Genomic DNA, 27,027 nt, shown 5'->3' with positions numbered 1-27,027 from the left:
TTTATATATCATAACTTTACTAGATCGGGAGGTCGCGATGCCCTTGCGCTGACTTCTCTATCTATACCACATTCACTCTACTTGTGAGGCCGTGTGTATGTAAGGACTGTACAAACGGAAACGAACAAATGTCAGTGTTTTCAATTATGGACACTTCACGCTCCATTTATCTACATACTTTCCCTTTGAGATTAAAGAGGTAACTGGTTATCCATCCACCTAAATGCTGAAAAGCAGGCCGAACCGCTGAATTTTACTTAATGTGGGCTGGGGAGTAGTGCGGTGAGTTCTAAAGTATTTAACATCAGAACTGGACTTTCAGGTAACTACTATTCCTTTCACAGAGTATTGAGGTAAGAAAGCATTGAAGGAAATTTTAATTAACCGACCGTTAGCACTTCCGCTGCCAAGTTGAGCGACCTTTTTTATTTCCCCTCCTCAATTCCTGGGTTTATTTGTATTTCACCCTCCCACTCGTCTACCATGAGCGCTATAAAAACACGTTTGGCGAACTGTTTAACACTTCCTTTGCAGCCAACCATAAGGATAACTTCAGATCGAAATCATTCCAAATCTAATTTCAAGGACTCAACGCACAAGTCTATTTGCTTTTCTCCAAATGAGTGGCTGCGAGATCGACGCTTTCCTTGAGGAAAGACTCAACGATATTGACGAGCTTATTCAGTCTGAGCTCGGCTTTGCACCTTTAAATATCACAGTACCACTTACTGCCCCAGAAATCCACAACTTAAGCTTCCTGCTGGAAACAGAAGGAACGTCGATTGGATTACTGACGGACAATATTCTGGGTGAGTACACTTCTTGTGTTTGTTGTCTTCTCCTGATATTGTGGAGTATACCATTCTTAGTGCCGAACGAGGGCTAAGTTATGTTCCCAATTAAAGCAGTCATACTCTTTGCATTTTGTGAAATATTGTCATTTCACGCAATTTGCTTTCCTGCATTCCTTGTTGGGTTATAAACCCATTCCTTGTTGTGTTACAAAGAGCGTATAGTATGAAGAACGCATGCTATGTTATAAAGAACGCAAAGTATACCATTCTTAGTGCAATACGAAGGCTAAGGTATGTTCCCGATTAAAGCAGTCAGACTCTTTGCATTTTGTGAAATATTGTCATTTCACGCAACTTCCTATCCTCCATTCCTTTTTGTGTTATACAGAAGGTCGTTAAACGGGATAAATAAGTACTGTAGTGATTTAATGAACGTAGTGATGCAATAGGCCACTTTCGATATATTAAAATTCAGCTTGATACATGTAGTGAGGCATAGAGGACACAAACAAAAGAAATGAATAAAAATGATCATTCAATTTCCTTTGTTTGTGTCCTCTAAGCCTCACTGCCAAGCTGAATTTTAATATATCGAAAACGGTTGTTCTGAACGTTGGCTCACTCGAAGAAACGAACGGTTTCTCGCAGTGGTTTCCCTCTTGTTCGTAGCAGTGTAGGACAAACTGGGGTGCAGTGCGGGACTCACTGCCTTGACGTATGTTCTACAAAGTCTCCAACGCGTCAAAATAATTCCAACAAACTTAAAACATTCATAATCACGAACTCCACAACCATTTTCTGTAGAGTCGGGTCCTAGACAAGTATATACGAGCTATTAAAATATCTTTACAGTTTTAATGGAGTGTAGTGTTGGTTGCAGGGAACGACGCAGCCAGCTCCATCTCCGGTCAAGAGTCGTCAAACAAGGTTTCAGATGTTGAAGTAGAAATCCAATTAATTGACCTCAAAGATGTTTACAATAAAAAGACGAAGAAAACTGATAAAGGATTAAAGTATTGTTTAGAAGACTCGGAAGTAACTCTTGTGGCTCAAGCATCTGATGAAATCACCAGTATTCGTGCTTATACTCAAAGATGTATCGAGGCTGCTATTAGGACACACGATACTGTTGGTAGGATAACTTATAATGTATCTAATGATCGTCATGAAACCAAGACACTTCTTGCTCAATCCTCGAAGTTGCAACTATTAACTTGTAACGGAAGTCGCCAACCCGGCGACTAAAATCGAAAGCTTGAACGGATTATCATCCAGACTGAAAAATGCGCTGAGCGTTGATAATTCACTTCTCCTGCCATTTTTAACTCAGTAAAATTGAACGAACTTCGTTTCACTTGACTGAACTTTAGTGTGTGATGATTTTACCCTTGAACGCGAGACAACGCATGTATTTAATGATCGTCACGAAACCGAGACACTTCTTGCTCAATCCTCGAAGTTGCAACCGTTAACTTGTCACGGAAGTCGCCAGCCCGGCGACTAAAATCGAAAGCTTGAACGGATTATCATCCAGACTGAAAAAATGCTCTGAGCGTTGATAATTCACTTCTTCTGCCATTTTTAACTCAGTAAAATTGAACGAACTTCGTTTCACTTGACTGAACTTTAGCGTGTGATGATTTTACCTTTGAACGAATTGATTGCGATTCTATAGCATGTTGAACTCCGAATTCACTAATTGGTCTTGGTCTTCGCTTTTAATGACTTTGGTATTTTTATATATTTAGGGTCAAGACCAACTAGTGAATTCTTCGTGCAACAATAATAGAATTCTGATTGTGCTTCAGCTACTTTGAGGCCCAGCATTATATGATCATCAATAATAAAAATACGTTATTTGAATCAATTTTAATTGATCTAACTCAGGGATGGCATATTAATTATTGATTATTAATTATTTATTATTTGATCTATTAATTAGTTAATTGATTTTGATTAATTAATGATTTATTGATAAATTAATTTTTATACTTTGGTGACTAAATTTTTTCACTGGTGCGGCGACCGAAAATAAACTTTCAGTGGCCAAATGGCCACCAAGGACAAAAGTTAACCTTAGAGGGTTGTAATGCTATTAAATGACTGAAATAGCTATAGTTCATTATTACACGTTTTTAAACCTATAGGCCCAGTTGAACTAGATATAAATGTTCTTCAAAGTGACTCAAGATGTCGCCGAGTTGTCGCCGTAGATCTTGGGTCGGTGTACAAGACACGAGAGGGTGATGCAGTCTACAGGCTGGAAAAGGCTGATGTCATGGAAAGGAACAAATGGGAAATGTTAATTGCTATGGAATTCAGTTCAGGCTTGAAAGGCACTGTTAAGACGGGAGCATTTAGAGTAACGACCAAAGCAAAGTACAAGATGAAACGAAACGTCGAAGGTTAGTAGCTTTAGAGCATGTTCAGGAAAGTGACAAGTAGCACTAAAAGGTTTTGTTTGTGTGGACTGTAAATGCAGTAGAAAAGAACTAAAACGGTTGCAAACCTGAAATTGAAAGGCGGAGAAAGTGGAAGTTACTTACATTTGCCTCTGAAGTTGCCATGGACGCTTGCGTCCACTGGTTTGTCCGACTCTTCGAGAGCGACTTAATTTGCGAACGTAGAAGTGAACTAATGAGACAAAAAAAACATAACGAAGCCCAAATAAAATGGGGAAATCGGACTGTTGAGGCGACAGGAATTCTCATGCGTTAACTCTTCAAGAAAGGACTTGAGACGGAGAGCGACGGCTAATCACACGACGTACATGAGAGAAAACTGTGTAACTCAGCTGCTAACCGCGGACTCTAAAGTGCCTATGAAGTAAACAATAATTGCTGCTTATTTGAAAGGCTTTTCAAAGTAAAGAAGAATGGCGTTTTCCTTTTTGGAATATCTTTTGTCGTTTTAGAGCTATTCACGTTTTTGTATTATGCAAATGAGGAAAGTGATGACGTCATAGGTGGTTCCACTAAAACAGCACAACATGCAATCGAGAGTAACTCTAGAAAGATTAAAGCAGTATTCTTCAAACTTGCCACCAGTAATGTACATTACAAAAGAAACAGTATGACACCTACTAGGTTGTTGCCATGGTAACACTCTTGGCTCCAGTCTCTTTCTGTGAAAAACCAAATATCCCTATTTGCAACCTTTTAAAGTGGGACAGAGGGTCTTGCTCGGAACACACATGGTTCCCATGTTGTCTTAACTCTCGCCATTAGATTGGTGGGAGTTGACGATCCTTGTTTAAGATAAAATCCGGGAATTTTAGTCTAAATTAAAGCAAAGCCAGCGGCATAACTGTTGTCATGGCAACGGCACGATGGGTCTCATGCTTCTTTTGTGATGTCCATTTCTGGTGCTAAGTTTAAGAACACTGCTTTAATAAAGAGTGTTGTGCTGTTTTGGTGGAACCACCTAAGACGTCATCACTTTCCTCATTTGCATAGTACAAAAATGTAGATATCTCTAAAACGAAAAAATATATTCCAAAAAGGAAAACGCCATTCCTCTTTACTTTGAAAAGCCTTTCAAATAAGCAGCAATTATTTATTACTTCATGGGCACTTTAAACAAAACCTTTTGACCTATACCTATTACTGAAGTTAATCTGCCGAACCAAACTGATTCAAACGCCGCTCTTTATCTATGAGTAGTTTCGGCACTCGGGCAGAGCGGTGTTCAACCCGACGATCCCATAAGAATTATATGATAATAATAGTAAATGAAGATTATCGTTTATTTTCTCAGATTCGTCTAGTAATTTTACGACACAGCGGCTATTCGGCAAGTTCACGTGGTCTGACAATAAAAACAACGTGACTGACCTTTCGGGAGGGAATAACTTTCTTCCAAAGCGAGGAATTAATCAAGGTTTGTTGCCAAGTGCGTGTGTGGGTAGCTTTCATTTTCGCATGTACATGAATGAATAATTTTAATATGATAAAAGAAAAATTCTCTGGAAAATATCACGTGATCTACAATGAATAAAAAACCGCCCAAGCTAAAGAGGTTTATTCTGCTCAAAAGAAAGCCCGATTGCATGGTGACATCAGACCAGCTAATATCACTACCAAGCCTTGCTTGTAGCTTTTATCATGAAAATATTTCACCTCCTCGTCCTCCCCCTTCTCGTTCTTCTCCTTTATCCCTTCCTCCCTCTCCTCTTCCTTCTTCTCCCCCTCTTCTTTAAGAAGGAGAAGACATCTTCCGCGTTTCTTTTGATTTAAAGAAACTTGAATGGGAGTGTAGGAGAATAAGAAATGCTGTGGGAACAGGGGACGAGTACGCTGAAAAACTGCGGGAAACTGTTTAAAGCTAACTTAATTCTACAACTCGATAGAAACGCAGCGCAGTGGTCAGTTTTAATCTCTTATAGGAAACACTGCGAGAAAAAGAAAGAGGAATCACTCGTTTATTTGGATTGTCAAATAGTTCATTCTTCTTGCTCACGCCATCATAACCTTCACTCCTCGAGCTACTAATAATACTACTGTGTTCCCATCGGGTTATAGAAGTACGTCTTTTAGACGAACTTTCTTAAAGTGTCTTTTTTATTTCTTTAAAAAACAGAAAACAAAAGCAGAAAGAACGGCAGCAACGATAACGGCGACAACAGCAACAACGAAAGAAACTAAGCAAACAAACAAAAAAGTGAAAGTGTATTGTTTGTTCGTTGAAGAAACCCTTAGCTTCCTTAATTATATGTATTTTCCTTTTAGAATTCCCGACTGATGAAACTTGTGCTTTGAATCGTGAATTAATGGCATTTAACTTAATGGCCACCGCGCAAAAAGCAGAAGAGAACAACAACAACTACAACAACAAAAGAAACCAATAAAACAAAAAACTGGAAAATTTCAGTTTTTTGTTTGCCCGTTAGAGAAGCCCTTAGTTTGCTGAATTATTTGTATCTTCCTTTTAGAATTCCCGAATTATGAAACTTGTGCTTTGAATCGCGAATTAATGGCATTTAACTTAATGGAGGAGGATCATCCTGAAGCACGACGCCAGTTTGCTGACGATTCTAGGACTGACTTTAAGTCTAGATCAGGCTCTTCGGCTGAAGAGAAGATCTCGTTGCAACACCACACAGTTTTAGATAGACACATGGTAAGTGGTAAGGACGCCTTGTTTTAAGCTTGACAAAGTGTGCTGACGGTAAAATGCTCGAACCTATTGGGAAGTTAGACTCAAGCCACCCATCAGGTTCTGCAAGATACGTCCAGTGACTGTATCCATTAAAGTTCTTTGGACTAGCCGGAGATGGATGCCTGCGTTACTAGCCTAAAGAAAGCCTGCATAGTGGTCTCAGGCGGCGTAGGTTATTTGCCTTATATTCGACCTTAAATGTTTTCGTGGTAGAGAAATCTTCACCAAGACCCAAGTAAACTCCAAATACTTTTCTCCTTTAGTTTTGCACTGTTAAAGAAAATTAATGAATTAATGAATATATTCCAGGTCACAACGTATTACCGTCACAACCCAAAGATTCGCTATGTTATAGAGCAGTCTGACCTCCCTGGTATGTTGAAGCTGGTTGGAAAACGCTCTTTGCAGGTCAGCACGGGTCACAAGACAGATTGTCGCAAGAGCACTAAGCAAGTTTTCTGGTGGGCCTGTGGGCGTTGTTTCTTCGAACGTCAGAAGAAATCGAGTATAAAAGCTCACATCATTCAAAGGGTTTGTCAAAGGCCGATAAACGTTAAAGCGCCAAGGAGAAAATCAACAAGCTTGAGTCAGAGCGAGTTGCAGGAAGACACGTTCGAAGGATATTCGTTGACGGACTCTCTTTTTGCCTAGGGTTATTGCTTATCGGCCGGTAAAATGTGTGCAATTAATATATACTATCCTGGTGTAGACTAGTTACATAGCAGCATGTGTTTTTTTTGTTGTTGTAAATATGAAAATAAGTTAAGCATACATGTCTTTATGCACTGGTGTTCTAAAAATTTATAGTATTTGTGGTTAGCTTTGATTTGTAATTTATGACGCATTGAAGAACATCTCTACAAGCTGCACACATGAAGCTGTCTAGTAGATAGTACGTGGTCCACAAGATAATAATTGTGGAAGTATATATGCATTTTACTGCAAACGACTTTGGACTTTTAAAAAAAAAAATGCAGTCACAGAATGTAAATAGTGGGTAAAGGACTGTAAAGCCGATTCTAAGTCACCCAGCCCGGTTTCTGTGGGTTCCCAGTGTATCATGGTTGCAATTCATTCTCCATTTCTTGGAGTGTAACTAAACTTACTCATTTGAGTCGAAAAACAAAATAATGCTTTTGAAAATATATGGTTAACGTCTTGAATTTTGCATACAGAAATGTGTAATACTATTGCTACGGTAACCCTAAGTAGATGAGTACAATTTATTCACCAATGCTTGGGAAATTGTTTATGTAGCAACGTCTCCTAAAGAGTGGTAATGCTGTTCCATCAAACGATAAGAGCTGGAAACCTCTGGCTAGATTACCAGCCATCTGCTGAACAATGTTCCTTAATTTAAATAGTAAAGCAAAATACTGACAGTAGGATGGTTCAGTTTAAATCATTTAGGGCGCTCAAGGAGTATCGAAAAGCAACAGTAATTGAGTAAAGTTCACTTTGGAACCAGAGCTGTGAGGTTTAAAACTGAATACAGTTGAACTTCTCCACAGCGGCCACCGTAACTTAGGGATGAGAACAGCGGTGGCCAGTTTTCGATCAATGTTATGCTTAAATGCTTGTATACAATGTGGTATGTGCTTATGGTTTCAAAATACACCATAGAAACCCTTCTAATGAGGACTGGGACGTTTTACTCAGTTAAGCATAGTCACCATTTGAAACCAAGAATCTATTGTAGAGAAACGTTTGTTAATCCTTTGAAAAATCTCAAGACAATGATTTATTATGAATCCTTTCGTTTCCTTCACCTCATACCATTCTATACTTTTATCTTTCCTTTGTTCATGGCGATGAGAAGCCATGAATGGGTAACCCTGCGATGGACTAGCATCGCATCCAGGGGGGAATAGAAATACTCCTAGTTGCTTCATGCTACTGAAACCGGGATAAGCTCCGGCCTGATGAGCCACTTGTCGCGTATGCAGACTTTACTTTTAGAGTCATAATACCACAAGGACAGCACCGCGTCTCGTCCGCTCAACAAAGTTAAGCCCTGTTCGGTGGGCTCATGCTTGGATTTGTTACCAAATACGAATACCCCGAGTTGTAATAACTTCTTTTTTTTTTCTTTTTTCTTCCCTTTCCAAGGCGATATTAGTAACTGCTGAACTCCCAGTTTTGTGTAATGTCTCTTATTTCTATTTATCAACTACTTTGTTCAAATCATTCTCTGTATTGGCTTTCTATTACGATAAGCACGTGATTGTATTCGAACAAAACAAACTTTGCTAATATGCTTATTAAATATATAAAGTTTCTCTGAGATACACGAGTGTATGACTGTATGTGGTATAAAACCATAGTCTTTCAATATTTACTTCTTTGCGGATGTAGTACAGAGCACTGTCCCTGTTGGTCAATGTTTTGCACCACCAGCTAGTCTTCTACAGACATATAATTCAAGATTTCATGTGCGCTTATTGTCATTGTAACGTAACATGACCGATGTTTCCACTGTTTCCTCTAATGCTGCCTCTTGCTGCTTACTAAATGCATTTTGCAGCAGGCTAAACACTCGTTCAGCTGATGCTGAACTAGGCTGCACCAAAAAGATCTTTTTGACTGCAGCAGACCAATTTGGGAGAGCATCGGCATGTGTAGCCCACCACTGTACTTTGCCTTTGTAGCGGCCGGCGACTCTCGAGCGAACTAGAGGTGTCGTGAGCCGGTGAAGACGACTTTTAAAGATAGGACTACTTTACGGGCTGACGAAATAAAGCACGCTGATGTGTAGGACAAATTGATTTATTTCCTTGACACCAATTGCGATAATCGTTGTTTAGCCGTAAACTGAAATTTGATTAAAAATAAAGCATAAGCTACTAAAGAAACAGTTCTTCTTGCGAGCATTGAGGTCCACGTGATACTTATGTACTTAACTTACACTAAACTGCGACGAAACTAGAAAACTAACCTAAACCTTATGACTGCAGGGCAGTAGAAAACAGCAAGTCTATATACGGAATTGCAATAACTAATAAGATACGATCGATAAGAAAACTAACTGAGAATTCCGTGGAAACTAACTATTAAAAGGTAAAGACAACACTTACATATCAGTCCTACGCTTGCCTCTAAAGGTAGACTGCTTTGGCTTCACTAGGCGGTCACTTTTAACTTCTTCAACTTAGGTAACTTGCGTTCGTGGTGAAAGCGAGGATACAACTGACAAATCTAATAGCTACGTGCACGTACAGAAACTATAAGGCTGAATTGTTCCTTTGATTAGAACGGAACTACGTAATACTGCGGTAAGACTACAATAGATCATTGAGCGTTCATCACAACCTTCCTCTGTTTCAATGGCTGCACCATCAGCAACGGCCAGATAGTTTGGCAGCTCTTCCACAAGCTGTACAACTTCTGCATCAGTAATGAAACTAAATTGCTTTAGTTCCTGGACTGATACAGCAGTTGGATGTAGTGTTTGCACCTGTATTGGGCAGCATAAGCGTGCAGCCTTAAATGCACGGACAATATTATGGAATTGCACACTGAATTTCTGTTGGTAAAAGCGGAAGCCTGGATTGATACATGCCTTTGCTTGAGCAACTAACTGGTTGTACAATGCCATATTTCTACCTGCATGTTGGCGAGCTTTGGCCTCAGTGTTTGGATAAGATTCAATGGCTATTGCATGTGCTAATGCGGACAAACGCTCATAGCAAGTAAATACTAAGGGACCATCCCCCTCAAGATAATAAGTTGCTTGAACAAAGTGCTTGCCCGCATCAATCATAGCAGCAACCTCAATGTCTAAGTCTCTGGCAGTAGCTGGATCATCAAAAATCTGCAACAGGCTTGCACGGCAAACAGGAGACAGGTTATCATTTTCTCTTAGAAAGGGCTCAACATCTCCATAAAACTCCATGACCTGATTGAGGACTTCCCATTTGCTCCACCATCTGGTTTTGGAATGAAGTCGCATTGCTGTGCCAGTTCTTGTCTTCCACAACAGCCGAGCAGCTGGACTGAGAGAAAACATGGTGTTCCAACACCTAGAAAATGTGTCTAGGACACTAAATTCAAAGTGTTTCCCAATATTATCGACTGTGTGTGAGAAATAGATGACATTAAGAATATCGGGGAAGAAAAACATGACGCAATCCAGCTTCATTTACTGATGCACCATCTCTCATTGCTGCTAGAAGATGGTTTGGTTGCATTCCATACTCCACAGCTAGGCACTGAATCAGCCTTTGAGCAAGCTCTTCCGCATTCATGCTCCTGGCAGACGTTACTTTACCTTTAAACAACAAAGCGGAAGTTATAGAGCGTCGAAGGCGCCCGCCGCCAAGGAGCGGTTTTGGGGCATGCTCATGCCACCCCCTGCAACAGGAAATATTTATTTTAAGGGTTCCGGAAATAACATTTCCTACGTTTTCCGGTAAACAATCTCATAAATCGAAACACTGAGTAAATATTAAAACGGTGATTATTTAGTAACGAGACTAGAGACTGTGGAACTAGCCGATTTCATTATTAAAGACGCGTTTCGCCAATAGATTTATATTTTATATATATACATATACTTTACTGGATCTGGAGGTCGCTATGCCCCTGCGCTGACTTCTTTATCTATACCACAACCACTTAACTTGTGAGGCCGCGTGTATTCAAAGACTGTACAAAGGAAAACGAACAAACCTAAGCTGTGGTGTACAGGGGATGATGTTAACTGATATTGTGTCAGTCTGTGTAACTATTGACGCTTCACGCTTCATTTATCTACATACAGTTATGCAGAATTTTATATAATGTAGACGGAGAAGTCGCGCGGTAAGTTCTAAAGTATTTAACATCAGAATTGGACATTGAGACTATTCTTTCGATAAGGTGTTGTAATAAAGCAAAGAGGGAAATTTGAATCAACTGACCGGTAGCACTTCCGTTGTCAAGATGTGTGACTTCCATTTTTCCGCCCCCTCAACTCTTAGACTTGTTTATCCTGTCTCGCCCTCGCACTCCTACTCAAGCGCGAGGGCCATGAAAACACGTTAGGCGAACTGGTTAACACTTCCTTTGCAGCCGACCAAAAGGACAACTTCAGATAAGAAATCATCCTAAATCTAATTTCAAGGACTCAACGCACGAGTCTATTTGTTTTAATCTAAATGAGTGGCCACGAGATCGACGCTTTCCTTGAGGAAAGACTTAACGATATTGACGAGTTTATTCAGTCTGAGCTGGGCCATGCACCTCTAAATGTCACAGAACCACTTACTGCCCCAGAAATCCACAACTTAAGCTCCATGCTGGAAACAGAAGGAACGTCGAGCGGATTACTCTCGAACGCTGTACTAGGTGAGTACACTTCTTGTTTATCGTATCTCACATTCTCATATTGTGGAGTATACCATTCTTAGTGCAGAACGAAGGCTAAGTTATGTTGGCAAATTAGAGCAGTCATACTCTTTGCATTTTGCGAAATATTGTCAGTTCACGTAACTTGTTTTCCTCTATTCCTTGTAGTGTTATAAAGAGCGTTGTCAAACGGCATAAATAAGTACTGTAGTGAATTTTGTGAACGTAATGAAGCGATTCTGAACACGCCTACCCTGCGAGAAGTTGGATTCTACCCCGCCACGAACGAGATAGAAACCCGCATTACAAGCAACCGTTTGCAATTGCCGGCTTTTTTATTCGTTCAAGGCGCTGAACGGTGGCTCACTCGAAGAAACGAACGGTTTCTCGCGGAAGGTTCCTCTTTCGTTCGTGGCCAAGAAGAAACAAACTTCTCGCAGTGAAGAACTCACTGACCTGCAATGCGAAAGTCACTGCCCCGGCGTATGTTCCACAAAGTCTTATCGCTTAGAAAAATTCCCGCAAACCAAGAACATTAATACCAAACTAAATCTACAACCATTTTCTGTGGAGTTGTGTTCTAGACCAGTACATTTCGACTATCAAAATTTAGTATATTCTCAGCTCCGACTATTGCATTTCTAGCTCTCTGATTGGCTCAAAAACTCCGACTATGAGCCATTAGTCGGAGTTTTACCTTATATGGAAAACAGTGCGCCAAGTTTAAAAATTTTCCGCTCTGTAAAATTGTTGAAATAAAAATCGGCGGCAAAAACCCGATTAAGAATATACTAAAACAATTATTCCATTCGACCTTGTTGGATATGAAGTGATCATAACCAACTCGCGCTACGCGCTCGTTGGTTATTTATCACTTCATATCCAACGCGGTTTCATGGAATAATTGTTAAATATTACAGTTCTAGTGTTGGTTTCAGGAAACGATGCAGGCAGCCCCCTCTCTGGTCAAGAGTCGTCAAACAAGATTTCAGAAGTTGAAGTAGAAATCCAAGTAATTGACCTCAAAGATGTTTACAATAAAAAGACGAAGAAAACTAATAAAGGATTAAAGTACTGTTTGGAAGACTCGAAAGTAACTGTCGTGGCTCAAGCATCTGATGAAATCACTAGAATTCGTGCTTTTACTCAAAGATGTGTCGAGGCTGCGATTAGGACACACGACACTGTTGGTAGGATAAAATTCTAAATCCTCCTTTATATAAAAACCTACACCACCGGCATTAGAATAAGTAGGTTGTGATAAATAATGATAACCAGATAACTTAATGTTTACTATAGGATCTTGATTAAGTTTAATTTTGGTTTCAGTGAGACCTATTAAGGAAAATGTAAAGGCTAATTCAGATATCAGATTTACAAGATTGTCATAATTGGCAGAAAGGCTCCTAATATTACAATTTAGTGCTGAAAAGGAATTTTTTCCATTAAAGCATTCAATAATGTCATTGTCATTATTAAAAGTTTCAGAAGTATAATAGTATTAAATCCCGATAGTTTCTTTATTTTTCCTGTAACAGCTACAGAAATTGAAATTGAAATCGCAAGCCTTAAAGCTGGTAAGGCCTGTGGACCCTCCAACATACCAATTACAGCACTGGAGCTTATAAAGCAAGTAATATCTAAACCATTAGAAATATTATTTAATGCCTCTTTTTCATCAGGGATAGTACCAAGTAGCTTCAAGATAGCTAGAGTTATTCCAGTGTTTAAAAAAGGCTCACATACTAGTTTGAATAATTATCGACCAATTTCCCTTTTATCAATATTTAATAAGCTATTAGAAAAACTAATGTGCAATAGACTTATCAATTTTATACAAAAGAAAAATATCCTCTATGACAAACAATTTGGATTTCGTGCACATTATTCAACAGATCATGCAATATTAAGTATCATTGATAAAATCCAATTAGCAGTCGAGGAAAGGAGCTATTCTTGTGGGATATTTCTTGATTTTAGCAAAGCCTTTGACACTGTTAACCATAATATCCTAGTTAAAAAGCTAGAACAGTATGGAATCCGAGGAATTGCTAAAGAGTGGCTTGTTTCATACCTTAGCAATAGACAACAATTTGTTTCATTGAATAACATAAAATCAGACTTGCATCCAGTATCCTGTGGAATCCCTCAAGGCTCAGTCCTCGGGCCATTACTTTTTCTTTTGTATATAAATGATTTCAATAAATGTTCAAAACTACTAGACTTCCACCTTTTTGCGGATGATTCTAACTTGTTTTATAAACATAAAAATCTTCTCACCCTCCAGTCTAATATAAACATGGAATTAAATAACATTTATATATGGTTATGCGCTAATAAACTGTCTTTAAGTATAGATAAATCAAATTGTGTTACATTTCATCCTCCACAAAAGAAATTAATACAGGATGTTAAGTTGACAATTAATAGAAAAGAATTGACAAGAGAATACTCAATCAAATATCTTGGTATTTTTATTGATTCCCATCTAAATTGGAAAAGTCATGTGAATTACATTGCTAAAAAGATCAAAAGAAGTATAGGTATTCTGTCTAAAATCCGTTATTTTACAAATCTAAATATTTTAATTAATCTATACTATACCTTAATTTATCCTTTCCTTATCTATGGCATTATCGCCTGGGGCAGTTCTTATCCAACCTCCCAGAAACCTTTACATATTCTACAGAAAAAAGCCATGCGCATAATAACCTTCTCTAAATTTGATGCTCACTCTAGTCCAATTTTTAAATATCTTACTATAATCAAACTCCCTGATCTTTATGTCTTAAATATTGCAATCTTTATGCATAAATTCCATCGTAAAAAATTGCCATCTCCTTTTAATCATTATTTTACTACAGTTAATGAAATTCATGCCTATAATACGAGACTTGCTTCCAAACAATCCTATTCATTGCCCAAAACCAGAACTAATTTCGGGATCTTCAACATTAGATATCAGGGACCTAAAATCTGGAATTCTCTTGATGAGTCTGACAAAAAATTACTTGATTTTCAATTAAAGAAGAAATTAAAAATACACTTTATTGATTCATATTAAATATTACAATTATTTTAATTAATTCATAAGGATATATTCTGTTCCGCTGTAAGTTTCCTTTCTGTTTGTATCTTTATATTTGTGAGTGTGTGTGTAAGTGTGTTACCGACCGATAACTGTATAAATAATCTATGTAACTTAATGTCTGCCCATTCTTTTTAACCCTTATGGTTATTTTGGGCAGGCAGTACTCTATACTAATTTAATGTTTATTGTAATTATCTTATAAATTGTGAGTACAAATAAATGGTTGTTGTTGTTGTTGTTGTTAACTTATAATGTATTTGGTGGTCGTCATTAAGGACACTTCTCGCTTATTAAATGACTGAAATAGCTATAGTTCATTAACACACGTTTTTGAACCTACAGGCCCAGTTGAACTAGATGTAAATATTCTTCAAAGTGACCCAGGATGTCGAGTTGTCGTCGTAGATCTTGGGTCGGTGTTCAAGACACGAGAGGGTGATGTAGTCTACAGGTTAGAAAAGGCTGATGTCATGGAAAGGAACAAATGGGAAATGTTAATTGCAATGGAGTTCAGTTCAGGCTTGAAAGGAACTATTAACTCAGGAGCATTTAGAGTAACGACTAAAGCAAAGTACAAGATGAAAAGCAACGTTGGAGGTTAGTAGCTTCAGAGTTTGTTCAGGAAAGACTGATAAGTAGAACTTAATGGTTTTGTTTGCGTGAACTGTAAATGAAGTAGATAACGAACTGTAACTTAAAACGGTTGCAAATCTGAAATTGAAAGGCCGGGGGAAGTTACTTACGTGTGTCTCTGAAGTTGCCATGGACGCTTGCGTCCACTGGTTTGTCCGACTCTTCGAGAGCGACTTAATTTGCGAACGTAGAGGTGAACTCATGAGACAAAATATATAACGGAGAGTAAATAAAATGGGGAAATCGAACTGTTGAGGTGACAGGAATTCTCATGCACCAACTCTTCAGGAAGGGACTTGCCGAACTAATTTAGACGCCGCTCTTAAGCTATGAGTAGGTCCGGCACACGGGTAGAGCGGCGTTTAAACCGGGCCTTAAATCTCACTGTGTAACAGCATAAAATGCGCTCGATGAACCCATACGAATTATTTAACAAATAAAGAACCCTAAGCCGTGTATTACACTGTGATAAAACACGACGGGCATTTGAGAACACGAGGGAAATGTAGAAAACAGGAGACGCAGGCGAGTGTTTTCCACATTTCTGGAGCGTTCTCAAATGTTCGGAGTGTTTTATCACAGTGTAATACACAGGTTAGGCTTCTTCATTTGCTTTATGATATAGAGGTAATGTGACAAAAAACGATAAAACACACTTTTTCTATGTTTTATACTCTGATGAAACATTGGTTTTCAAACAATCAGAGCGCGCTCAGGGTCCTATCTATATTATAAATGGTAATAATAAATTACGATTATCTCTTATTTTCTCAGATTCGTCTAGTAATTGTACGACACAGCAGTTTTTCGGCAAGTTCACGTGGTCTGACAATAACAACAACGTGACTTATCTTTCGGGAGGGAATAACTTTCTTCCAAAGCGAGGAATGAATCAAGGTTTGTTGCTAAGTGCGTGTGTGGGGGGCTTTCATAATATGTACTTATTGACTGAGTGGGAGGGTCGGACGGGAAAATATTTGGCTCGAGGTCAGGACGTAAGGAGCGAGCGCAGCGAGGTCCGTGCGTCCTGATCGAGAGACAAATATTTTCCCGTCCGGCCCGACCTTACTCAGTCAATAAGCATTTTATCATATGACCACTTAACGGTTGAACCTGTTTTTTTTTTTCTTGGAAACAAACATCACGGTATTTTACTCCTATATATCTTTTTTTTTTTGAATCGAATTTTATTTACAGCCTGAGCACTTATACTACTTACATTACCGATGTTATAATTACATTTACACTTACAATATACATGCTACTTATACTACTTATACTTACACTACTTGTACAATTTTTTCTTTTCCATAAGTGTTTAAAAGAAACGATTCCTCAAAAATTCTCCACTTTTTCTTAAACAGATTGATGTTATTTGATTCCAAGGAAATATACTTTTCGATTTGATATTTATTTAATAAAATTCTTTCAAAGTGGCTGAAAGATGGTTTCGTTTCTTTACACCGGCAAGTCCACAAGTACGTTTTTCCTAAAATGATTATATAGTTTTGCAGATCCATCTCCCCCGTTAAAAATCCTAAAATAATCTCGCGATACTCTAAAGAGAGGCAAACGTAACTATTAAGTTTATTTAAAATTTTTTCACGTATCTCATTCCAAAAGGAAGTAGAAAAAGAACAGCCAAAGAAAATATGAGATATGGTCTCAGTAGTCTGATAACATAAGGAACACTTGGGGTCAGAAATATAGCCTATCTTACAAAGTAATTCATTTGTATATAGAATAGAATTCAGCACTTTATACTGAAAAGAACGTACATAAGGTTCATTTGCAACTCTCAGTGGCATCACGAATGCCTCCGAAAGTTGCTTATCCTCTAGATTAAATTCTTCTTTCAACTTAGCCCATTTATTTGGTTTTTGGTATTTTTGCCTTATAAAAAGATGATAATGATCACGACACTTAAATTTTTCTAAATCAAGGATATTCTCGAAATTGGGTTTATGAACACGCAGTTTCAGTGGAACTGATTGCCTTAGACCTGTCCATACTAAGAAGTTGGAGTTCTTCAGTCCTGCACCCCTGACGACATTGAAAGACTCAATATTTGTCATCTCATAAAGCAGATGAGTTGTGTATATGATATTATTATCAAAGAAATGTTTATAGAAGACACTTTTGCCGTCAATCCTTATTTCTTTGTCGTTCCATAATATATACCTATGTATATTTTCGGGATCCTTGACTTCTCTTAATTTTGACCACCAATCCAATAGTTCTCGATAGAAAGTTGCTGAGATTGTTAATCGGTTGATATCGTAATTGCACTGAATTAAAAATAACCCCCCTTCGTTCACCAAAAGATGATCAAGATAAGACTTCCAGAAACCAAAGTAATCTGGATCGACTATTCGTTTTAACCAGCTTAGCCTCAAAGCCTTAACCATATTATCATAATCTAACATTTTAAGGCAACCTTGGTCGTAGGGTGCAAATGTTGAAAGTCGGTAACCTTGTCGTTACCATTCCACAAAAATCGAGAAATCAGACTATTGAATTCTTTCATGACTTCATACGGAGTACATATCACCGAACTAGGATAGATCATTTTTGGAAATGAAAGTGTTTTAATAATATTTACCTTCCCGTAAATTGATAATCCTCTTGACTTCCATAGATTTATTGTGTTTTTAATTTTTTTCAACCTCTGTTTGAAGTTTTTTTCTACTAATATTTGTACATCATATGTAATATATATTCCTAAAAATTTGACGCACGTTTTACACTCGACCCCTAGTGGTTCATTTCACAATTCTGAAGTGACCCAATCCACATTGCTTCTGTTTTCGTTACATTTAGTTTAAGTCCAGATGCTTTCTCAAAAAGTTCAAGCAATGCAAACAAGGCGCGTGCTGAGTCCAAGTCTGATAGAACAGCAGTTGTGTCATCGGCAAATTGCAACAATTTAGTTTCTAAACCAGCTATAGTTATTCCTTTAATATTTTCTTGATTTCGTATAGCAATCGCTAGGATTTCCACCGCGGTGACAAAAAGGTAAGGAGAGAGGGGGTCCCCTTGCCTTACTCCACGTTTTATATGGAAGTAGTGAGAACATAAGCCGTTGTTCATTGCGCAACTTTGAACGTCATTGTAGAAGATATGAACCCATCTTCTAAAATCTGGTCCAAAATTGAATTTTTCTAAACATTTTTGAAGGAAGTCCCATTCTAAGTTATCGAAGGCTTTTTCGAAATCAATAAATAATAAAAGACCAGGTAGTTTCTTAACTTTCGTATATTTCATTATATCCAAAATTGAACGTATATTTTTGCTAATATTTCTGCCTGGAATATATCCTGATTGATTATGGTGAATTAATCCAGGTAAAAGACGCTTCATTCTTTTGGCGATAACTTTTGAAGCTATCTTCGCATCGACGTTCAGTAGGGAAATTGGCCTCCAGTTCTTAAGATCACAGCGATCTTGGTCTTTTTTCTCGATGAGTGTAATAACCGCCTGTCTTCGTGATGGACTCATTGTTTCTTTAGCAAAAGATTCATTAAAACTTGCAACTAAAGGATCACCTATAAAATCCCAAAAAGTCTTGTAGAATTCCCTATTTAACGGAAAGGAGTTTAGAACTTTTTTGCATTCCTCTATGCTTATTAAACCTTCACCAAGATAAGAAGAATCGTTTGAAAGTGTTGGTACAGGTAAGTCTTCAAAGTGAAAATTAGGTTTATTTACTTCTGAACCATCTCGTCTAGATTTATAAAGATTTTCATAGAATACGCGCTCCGCTTCTAAGATCTCGAAAGGGTTTGTTGAGATAACTCCACTCAGGCGAAGCTTTCTGATATGCTTCCTAACATGGTTTCGTTTTTCTAAATTTAAAAAGTACTTTGAATTCCTTTCCCCGTGTTCATGCCACCGTGCACGCGATCTGATGATTACGCCTTCCACCTTTTTTTCATACAGATGTTCCAGTTTTTCTTTCAAAACATTTAAAGCTGATAAATTTTCTTAACTTGGGCAGTTTTGGTAGGTTGCTGTAGCCTCTTGAAATTGTCTGTTTAGCTGTTGTTCCTCTAGATTTTGTTGTTTACAGTTGTTTATCGAATACCATCTAGAGTATTTCTTAACCTTGTACTTTACCCAGCCCCATACGGATCGCGGATCACCTAGATCGTGCTTCCTTTCCTGTATCCAAGTAGGTAGGAGAAGATTTAGTTCGTTGACATATTCCTTATCATTTAGGAGGTAACAATTTAATTTCCAAAACCCTGGACCTTTCACCTTAGCTTCAACATCCTACAATTCTATTACTATTGCAGAGCGATCAGTTTTTATGGCTGAAATCATGTCAACGTGACAGACATTATCAGATAGAGAATTTGAAATGAGCCAATAATCCAAACTAGAAAATGTTAAAGGATTTGATTGACTCTAAGTATAGCTGCGTTTTGTTGGGTTCTTTACTCGCCAAATATCATGCAAATCCAGCTCGGACTGTAGCAGCTCAATTGTTTTAATTACAGCTTGCCTTGGAATTAGATTGCCACCTCTTTTGTCAATAATGGGATTTAAAGCACAGTTTAAGTCTCCTCCCATGATAATGTTCTCGATATCGTCAAAGTTTTTATTCACGATGGTTTGCAGGACTGTGTGGTAAAAGGCAACCAGTTCATTGTCTCGATTAGGGCCGTATATATTAACTAAAAACGTGGGTTCTCCGCTCAGGAGTACTTTTAATATTATAAATCTACCGTTTGTGTCAATGACCGATTCTTCAACAACACAATCAAAGTTATTCCTAATTAAGATTGCGACACCTCTTGTATTATTAGCCCCATGAGAGCAGATTAGTGTGGCACCCCATTCTCTTCGCCAGAAAACTTCATTCCCTTGGGTAGAATGTGTTTCCTGAAGGAAAACAACGTCGGGTTTTTGTTTTCTGAGCCAAGTAAATATTGTCCGTCGTTTACGATAGTTGCTTATGCCTCTCGTATTTAAAGAAATAAATTTACCTGTCACCATTTGTGATTGTTGGATATGTGAAAAAGTCTAAATTTGGTAGAAGATGATCTTTATATTCCCGGTGCTTAATAGACACACAATTACAATAATTGAACGCTTCAAGTCCTTCAAATGAATTATACTAATACAAGAAATTTTTGCGGTAAGCAAAATATATGGTTTGTGAAGAATTGCTGTTAAAACTATAGCCTACATAAACAAAATCATTAAAAGCAAGTTTTGCGTAAAATTCGCTCTTGTGCAGCTCTGCACAAGCAATCCCAGCAGACATGAAGACATCGCGCGGGTGTCTTTAGCGCTTGGCTTCGCAAAAGTGGCAAAAAGATCTCATCATTTCACTGTCGCTTCTCAAAGCTATAGATAATAAGGAATTTAGGCTAGGCGGAGCTGTTAGCGTACTTCCATCAATGAAGAGTTTTCCTCTAGTAAAGCGTACTTTTTTACCTTTGTCATAAGCTTGTTTCATAAGTGGAAGTGCTTTCTTGCGGGCGTTGAAGTCACTAGGTGTAAAGTCCTCTACAATTCTTACCCTTTGTAGTATTGCCTTTCCATCTGCACTCTTTGCTGCTTGAAATAGACTTCTTTTAAAAGGCCTGCTGTAGAGCCTTATGATGATAGGTCTTGGCTTGTCGTTTCGTTTTTTCCCGGTGCGGTGGGCATTCTCTATTTCCGCAGTTGCATTCTCGAAGCCAAGAGAGGTGATAAGATCCGTAATTATTGTCATACACTCGTCTCCTTCATCTTCATTAAATCCAAGCACTCGATTATTAAAATTCCTGGAATATCGTTCTAGATGTTCCAGTCTTTTCTTAAGTTCATCATTATTTCTACGAAGGGCTTCTACTTCTTCAGCGTTGTTGCTCACCAGGTTTAGCTGAGATTTCGTTATGTTGTCAACATCGGCTTCTAGTTGCTGTTGCTTGGTCTTCAAGCCGTCTATTTCATCTACTTTGGACATGACGCTTTCAATTTTTTGCAGCCTCTCGTTAGTGTTTCTTTGAAAGTCCTTTAGGTCATCGCTAAGCTTGGTTATTTGACCTGTGAGGTCAAGTCTCATCGATTTCAACTCTTCAAGTAATTCGGCGGCGGCCATGTTCGACTCGCTAAGATTTAAAGCTTTCGAATATTTATGCTGCTTATCGCTTCTTTCAAGCGCTAAGATTTTTCCCGACCGAAGTCGTTTTCCTGACATGAAGCATAGTTATCAAAAACCAAGATAATTTTGGACAGTATGTGTTAGAACCAAAAACGTTTTTGCGGAGCTCAGCACGGCACGTCTTACTCCATGCTGCTCACTCGCCTTTTCTCTAAATAGGACACGATTACATAACATAAGACGGCCGTGCGTGGAAAAACTACGGAAAAGATTCTACTATAAAAACTCAGTGTCATTTGTTTCTTCGCTCGAACAAGAAACTCACAATTCATCGAAAAACACGACTCATTTTCTCATAGTTGTTTTTCGATAGGGTCTGAAAGTACTCACGAGTGACCACAAGTGACCATGAGTGACCACGAGTGACCGCGAATGACCACGAGTGACCACGAGTGACCACGAGTAAGGTTACATCAATAAATGTCAGTGATGTTATTAAAACGTAAATTTCAAAGTCATTGTAAGGTCGTTTCATCAAATAATGACATATCCACCAAACTGAGGCTATTTACTGGTGTAGTAATCAGATATTACAGCAGTGGCTGTGCGTTCACAGTTCGATTGTTCAGTTCCTTTACTAATAATACACATGAAAAAATTACTCGATTCTGATTGGCTAAGAGCAGTGCAGTTCAAGTGTAACACCAGTGCAAAAAGTGTAACATCAGTGCAAAAAGTGTAACACCAGTGCAAATTACACATCGACATTCTGGATTATGATTGACTGAAAGACAATACGAACTTTTCTAAGAAAATGATATCACGTAAACTGATGACGAAAATTTTGTGCCGAAACTTTGAAAAAAGTTTTCTCAAATGAGAAAAAATGGCTTCAAGAAAGATCTTCCGGCACTTCCTCCGCGCGAATTTTTTTCATGTTTATATTATTAATGAGTAATCATACGGTTTTTCTCCTTCAATTTGGAATTAATTTGCACTTGTGAGTTTTTCAAAAAGCTGAAATTACACTCGCCGAAGCGGCTCGTGCAATTTCAGCTTTTTGAAAAACTCACTCGAGCAAATTAATTCCAAATTGAACTCGAAACCGTATGATTACCTATACAAATATTGGCTGTTGAAATTATGTATTTGATGCTTATTACGTGACCTTTTTCATTTTTGAAAGCGAAGAAAAATCCGAGATTTTACGAAACGAAGTGAGGCTCAAAACTTTTGCATGTTTTGTTTGATTGAATAACAGTTAACGATCTGCAAGTGAAGTTGAACTAGCAATGAATAGATTAAAAACTTGCAAAACTATAAACTTGTAAGAAACTCTAAACTTCCAGGAGAAGCATTCCTTAATAAACTTTTTTTTCGAAACTGAACGTTCAATTTCAGAACGCCAACGCTTGTAACAAATATTTCTTGACAAAGTTTATAGTCAAAGGGCGCATAGCCAAAAATTTTACTTTGCATTTGTATTTTTTCTAAATTGTTCGAATTTTCGACGTCTTGTTTTCAAAAATGAAAACTGTTAAATTAGTAATGAATAAACCATTCTGACCACAAATCACGGCCTTTTGGGCAAGCTACACAACTCGGAAGAATGTTTCACTCCTGACCACTTATCATAGCCATTTGCCGAGCTACAACTCGCAAAATTTATTTTTCAATTCATATTTTGGGTTTCCCTTTCATTCCATGATATGCAATCTGCAATCTATAGTCCACATGCCACAATTGTGAACAGCTCCAAAGGAGTAGGGGGAAGACATAGAGGAGATGCACCTCTTCTAAACTGAGTCGCTAAAAATTATCGGACGTGTTCTAGTTAAACTAGTGGCGTTCACGTGGTGTAACGCAATCCTAGTCTAGTCCGTTCAAAATTTTTTGGGACGACCGTGTTCGTCGATTTGTCCTCCTTGTACTGTAGCAGGGGCAAATAACAACATGAGTGCGTGCACGCAGTCACGAGTTAGATCCGATGGCACTGCGTGTGAATAACGCAAAGTGCTAGCTACAGTCTGGCGCTGTGATTTTCGACCACAAGTAACTGAGCATGAATGCTTTGTAGCTCGGCGTTCAGAAAATATATACATAGTCCGCGCCTGAAGTTTCGAGCCTCACTTCGTTTGATAAAACCGCTCGGATTTTTCTTCACTTTCAGCCTGAAAGAACATAAGCTCAACAGCCAATATTTGTAAAGGAACTAAACAATGGAATCATGAACGCACAGCCACTGCTGTAATCTTTGATTACTACACCAGTAAATAGTTTCAGTTTGATGCATATGTCCTAATCGTGATGAAATGATCTTACAACGACGTCATAATGACGTAATAATAACATTATTGACAGTTTTTGAAGTAATCTCACTCATGGTCACCCATGGTCACTCGAGGTCACTCGTGGTCACTCGTGGTCACTCGTGGTCACTCGTGGTCACTCGTGGTCACTCGTGGTCACTCGTGGTCACTCGTGGTCACTCGTGGTCACTCGTGGTCACTCGTGGTCACCCGTGGTCACTCGTGGTCACTCGTGGTCACTCGTGGTCACTCGTGGTCATTCGTGGTCATTCGTGGTCACTCGTGGTCATTCGTGGTCACTCGTGGTCACTCGTAAGTACTTTTAGACCCTATCGTTGTTTTTCAATGTAAGTCTACAATTACAATTCATGCTAAAAAGCCAACAGAAAGTTGACATAAAGCTGTCAAAAATATGTCAAAACCATCAAAAACTTAGCGAGTGACAAAAGTTTGCTTCACGCTTCACTGAAATTGTTCACAAATTTTCTTCATCTGAAGACTCAAGAAAATGTCGGCGTCGTTTCAAGCTATTTGTAGACTTCTTGGATTCTCTTGAACAAGGGAGAACCACCAACTGAATATTAATGGCTTTGCTGTGTAGTGGAAATTGAAGCGAGTTTTATTTTCTGGATGAACTGTACGGTAATGAACTTGTGTTCGTACTCAGTTTTTTCTCTTCAAACAACACTGATGTAGAAACAATTTATCCTACTGTACACAAGGTATGTTTGTGATTTCTCTTCTCCCAACTCTGGAAACTCGAAGAAAAAAATTGTTTTTTTTATTTACTTTGTTTTCTTCGCGACTTGCCGGTTTTCTTGCTTTTGACCCACGATGAATTCTTTGATACTTTCCACTGAAAGAAGTTTCGCCTCAAGACTGTTTGCTTATTCCGAGGGTTAATTATTGGAAAATTTATCCGGAAAAGTTGTTTTCTTGACTGCCTGTTTGCTTGTTGTTGGCTTCTGAGAAAGTTGTGAACTTCTTCAGTTGTGAGGACTGTTGACTTTCTTTCTGTGCTTTCGGAGTGAGTTAGAGACTGAAGTAATTCTGCATCAGACAGTTCGCCTGGATAGTAAACTTCGCTCTCAGAATGTTCACTTTTATCACTCATTTTGAAGAAAACAAAATTTTGCAGCGACAAAATTGTTTTGTCATTAGCTCGCATTGAGTTTCTAGTAGGGCCGTACGCATTTCTAATAGGACCGTACGTGTTTTTCCGGCCCTATCACTTCGACGCTTACGGCCCTCATACGGGACCTTTTTTGTTATGGTTTTCCAAGGAAATTGCGCGCGGGGCCGTACGGGTCATATGATAATTTGTATTATTTTTGTGGATGAGCCAAAATATATCGAATTTTCAGTATTCAAGCGCTCAAAGCGTCCAAGTGATGATTGGCTACGTGAGAAAATTCTCACTTCCACAGGGAGGAAATTTTGTTACACCTCAGTAAAGCTACTGTAAACAAGCGAGGAGTACTTTCAAATTCCTTGTTGAAAGCTCAATTGCATGGTGGCATCAGACCAGCTAATTTCACCACCAAGCCTTGCTTGCAGATTTTATCATGAAAGTATTTCACTTCCTCTTCCTCCTTCCCCTCCTTCTCCTCTCACTCTTCTTCCCTCTCCTCCTCCTTCCCCTCTTCCTCTTTTTTTAAAGAAGGAGAAAACATTTTCCGTGTTTCTATTTAGTTACAAAAACTTGAATGGGAGTCTGGGAGAATAAGAAATTTTGCGGGAACAGGAGACGAGTGCGTTGAAAAAAATGTGCTTAAAAGCTGTTTAAAGCCAATTACAACTTGATAGAAACTTGGAGCAATGGTCCGTTTTTATCTCTTACAGAAAACACTGCGACAGAAAGAAAGAAGAGTCACTCGTTTATTTTGATTATCAAAAAGTGCATTCTCGTTGCTCGCACCACCATAACCTTCACTTCTCGAGCTACTAATTCCGTGTTGCCATCGCGTTATAGAAGTATGGCTTAAGGCGTGTTTTTTTTGTTTTATAAGGGTTTTGTTTATGTTTGTTGTGGAAACAAAAGCAGAAAGAAAAAGGTCAAGGTCAAGTCTGCATACGAGCCAAGTGGCTGATCAGGCCGGGGCTTATCCCGGCTTCAGTAGCATGAAGCCCGTTTGCCCGTTAGAGAAACCCTTAGTTTGCTGAATTATTTGTATCTTCCTTTTAGAGTTCCCGAATGATGAAACGTGTGCTTTGAATCGCGAATTAATGGCATTTAACTTAATGGAGGAGGATCATTGTGAAGCACGATGCCAGTTTGCTGACGATTCTGGGACTGACTTTAAGTCTAGATCAGGCTCTTCGGCTGAAGAGAAGATCTCGTTGCAACACCACACAGTTTTAGATAGACACATGGTAAGTGGTAAGGATGACTTATCTGTAGCTTGACAAAGTATGCTGTCAGTAAAATGCTCGAACCCTGTGGCAAGTAAGACTCAAGCCACCCATCAGGTTCGGCCAAATATGTTCAATGACTTTATCCATTTCAGTTTGGTTTCAGGGAAAAACGCTTGATTACCCATGCATTTATTTATATCAATGAATCTATTCACCAATCTATTGATAATAATGAATTTGGTTGTGGTATATTTATTGATTTGAAAAAAACCTTTCATACTTTTAATCATGGAGGCTTATTGTGGACTCCTGAAAGTGAGAAGCGCGTTTGAAAACCGGTCCTGGTCGTTACCTCTTTCTGCCGATGAACTGGTTAGAGAGTAAAAATACTCCATCTCACTTCTTTATACAGAAAGTGGTAGGGGTGTTAGCCTCTTAAACCGACGCTCTTTGAACTAGCCGGAGACGAATGGCTGCGTTACTAGCCTAAAGAAAGCCTGCATAGTGGTCTCAGGCGGTGTAGGCCATTTGCCTCATATTCGACCTTAAATGTTTTCATGGTAGAGAATCTTTGCTCACAAGACCCAAGTAAACTCAATATACTTTTCTCCATTAGTTTTGCACTGTTGAAGAAAACTAATGAATCAATTAATTTATTCCAGATCACAACGTATTACGGTCACAACCCAAAGATTCGCCATGTTATAGAGCAGTCTGACCTCCCTGGTATGTTGAAGCTGGTTGGAAAACGCTCTTTGCAGGTCAGCGCGGGTCACAAGACAGATTGTCGCAAGAGCACTAAGCAAGTTTTCTGGTGGGCCTGTGGGCGTTGTTTCTTCGAACGTCAGAAGAAATCGAGTATAAAAGCTCACATCATTCAAAGGGTTTGTCAAAGGCCGATAAACGTTAAAGCGCCAAGGAGAAAATCAACAAGCTTGAGTCAGAGCGAGTTGCAGGAAGACACGTTCGAAGGATATTGGTTGGAGGGCCCTCTTTCTGTATAATGTTATTTCTTATTGGTTGGTAAAATATGTGAAATTAATATATACTTTCCTGGTGTAGACTAGTTATACAGCAGCATTTTTTTGCTGTTGTAAATATGACAATAAGCGTGCATGTGTTAAAGGCACTGGTGTTCTAAAAATGTAAAGTATTTGTGGTTAGCTTTGATTTGAAATTTATGACGCATTGACGAACATATCTACAAGCTCTGTACGCATGAAGCTGTTTAGTAGATAGTAGGAAGTCCACGAAGACAGTAACAAACCT

At 38.5% G+C, this 27,027-nt stretch overlaps 2 protein-coding genes and 1 pseudogene across 2 annotated transcripts; 2 read left to right on the top strand and 1 right to left on the bottom strand.

Moving 5' to 3' along the window:
- Positions 1-94: 94 nt before the first annotated feature.
- LOC145499270 (uncharacterized) lies at positions 95-7,348 on the top strand. Its single transcript, XM_081478775.1, has 6 exons — positions 95-809; positions 1,675-1,926; positions 2,942-3,199; positions 4,551-4,673; positions 5,725-5,912; positions 6,261-7,348. The coding sequence occupies exons 1-6, from the start codon at positions 620-622 to the stop codon at positions 6,600-6,602; spliced, it is 1,353 nt and encodes a 450-aa protein (XP_081334901.1). The 5' UTR covers positions 95-619; the 3' UTR covers positions 6,603-7,348.
- Positions 7,349-8,343: 995 nt separating this feature from the next.
- LOC145498972 (uncharacterized) lies at positions 8,344-10,342 on the bottom strand (annotated as a pseudogene).
- A 281-nt stretch (positions 10,343-10,623) lies between these two features.
- Positions 10,624-26,807, top strand: LOC145498939 (uncharacterized). Its single transcript, XM_081478753.1, has 6 exons — positions 10,624-11,276; positions 12,215-12,466; positions 14,710-14,964; positions 15,775-15,909; positions 25,589-25,776; positions 26,421-26,807. The coding sequence occupies exons 1-6, from the start codon at positions 11,087-11,089 to the stop codon at positions 26,760-26,762; spliced, it is 1,362 nt and encodes a 453-aa protein (XP_081334879.1). The 5' UTR covers positions 10,624-11,086; the 3' UTR covers positions 26,763-26,807.
- The last annotated feature ends 220 nt before the right edge of the window (positions 26,808-27,027 follow it).

The sequence above is a fragment of the Orbicella franksi genome, chromosome 1, assembly GCF_964199315.1.
Source record: "Orbicella franksi chromosome 1, jaOrbFran1.1, whole genome shotgun sequence".
NCBI lineage: Eukaryota > Metazoa > Cnidaria > Anthozoa > Scleractinia > Merulinidae > Orbicella > Orbicella franksi.
This window is presented reverse-complemented; position numbering and strand designations above follow the sequence as displayed.

Excerpts from the sequence above, each read along its gene's own strand:
- LOC145498939 (XM_081478753.1), top strand. The coding sequence starts at position 11,087 with ATGAGTGGCCACGAGATCGACGCTTTCCTTGAGGAAAGACTTAACGAT. Across the intron at positions 14,965-15,774 it reads GATGAAAAGCAACGTTGGAG|ATTCGTCTAGTAATTGTACG; the intron begins GTTAGTAGCTTC and ends TTATTTTCTCAG. Across the intron at positions 25,777-26,420 it reads CAGTTTTAGATAGACACATG|ATCACAACGTATTACGGTCA; the intron begins GTAAGTGGTAAG and ends AATTTATTCCAG.
- LOC145499270 (XM_081478775.1), top strand. The coding sequence starts at position 620 with ATGAGTGGCTGCGAGATCGACGCTTTCCTTGAGGAAAGACTCAACGAT. Across the intron at positions 810-1,674 it reads ACTGACGGACAATATTCTGG|GGAACGACGCAGCCAGCTCC; the intron begins GTGAGTACACTT and ends TGTTGGTTGCAG. Across the intron at positions 1,927-2,941 it reads TAGGACACACGATACTGTTG|GCCCAGTTGAACTAGATATA; the intron begins GTAGGATAACTT and ends TTAAACCTATAG.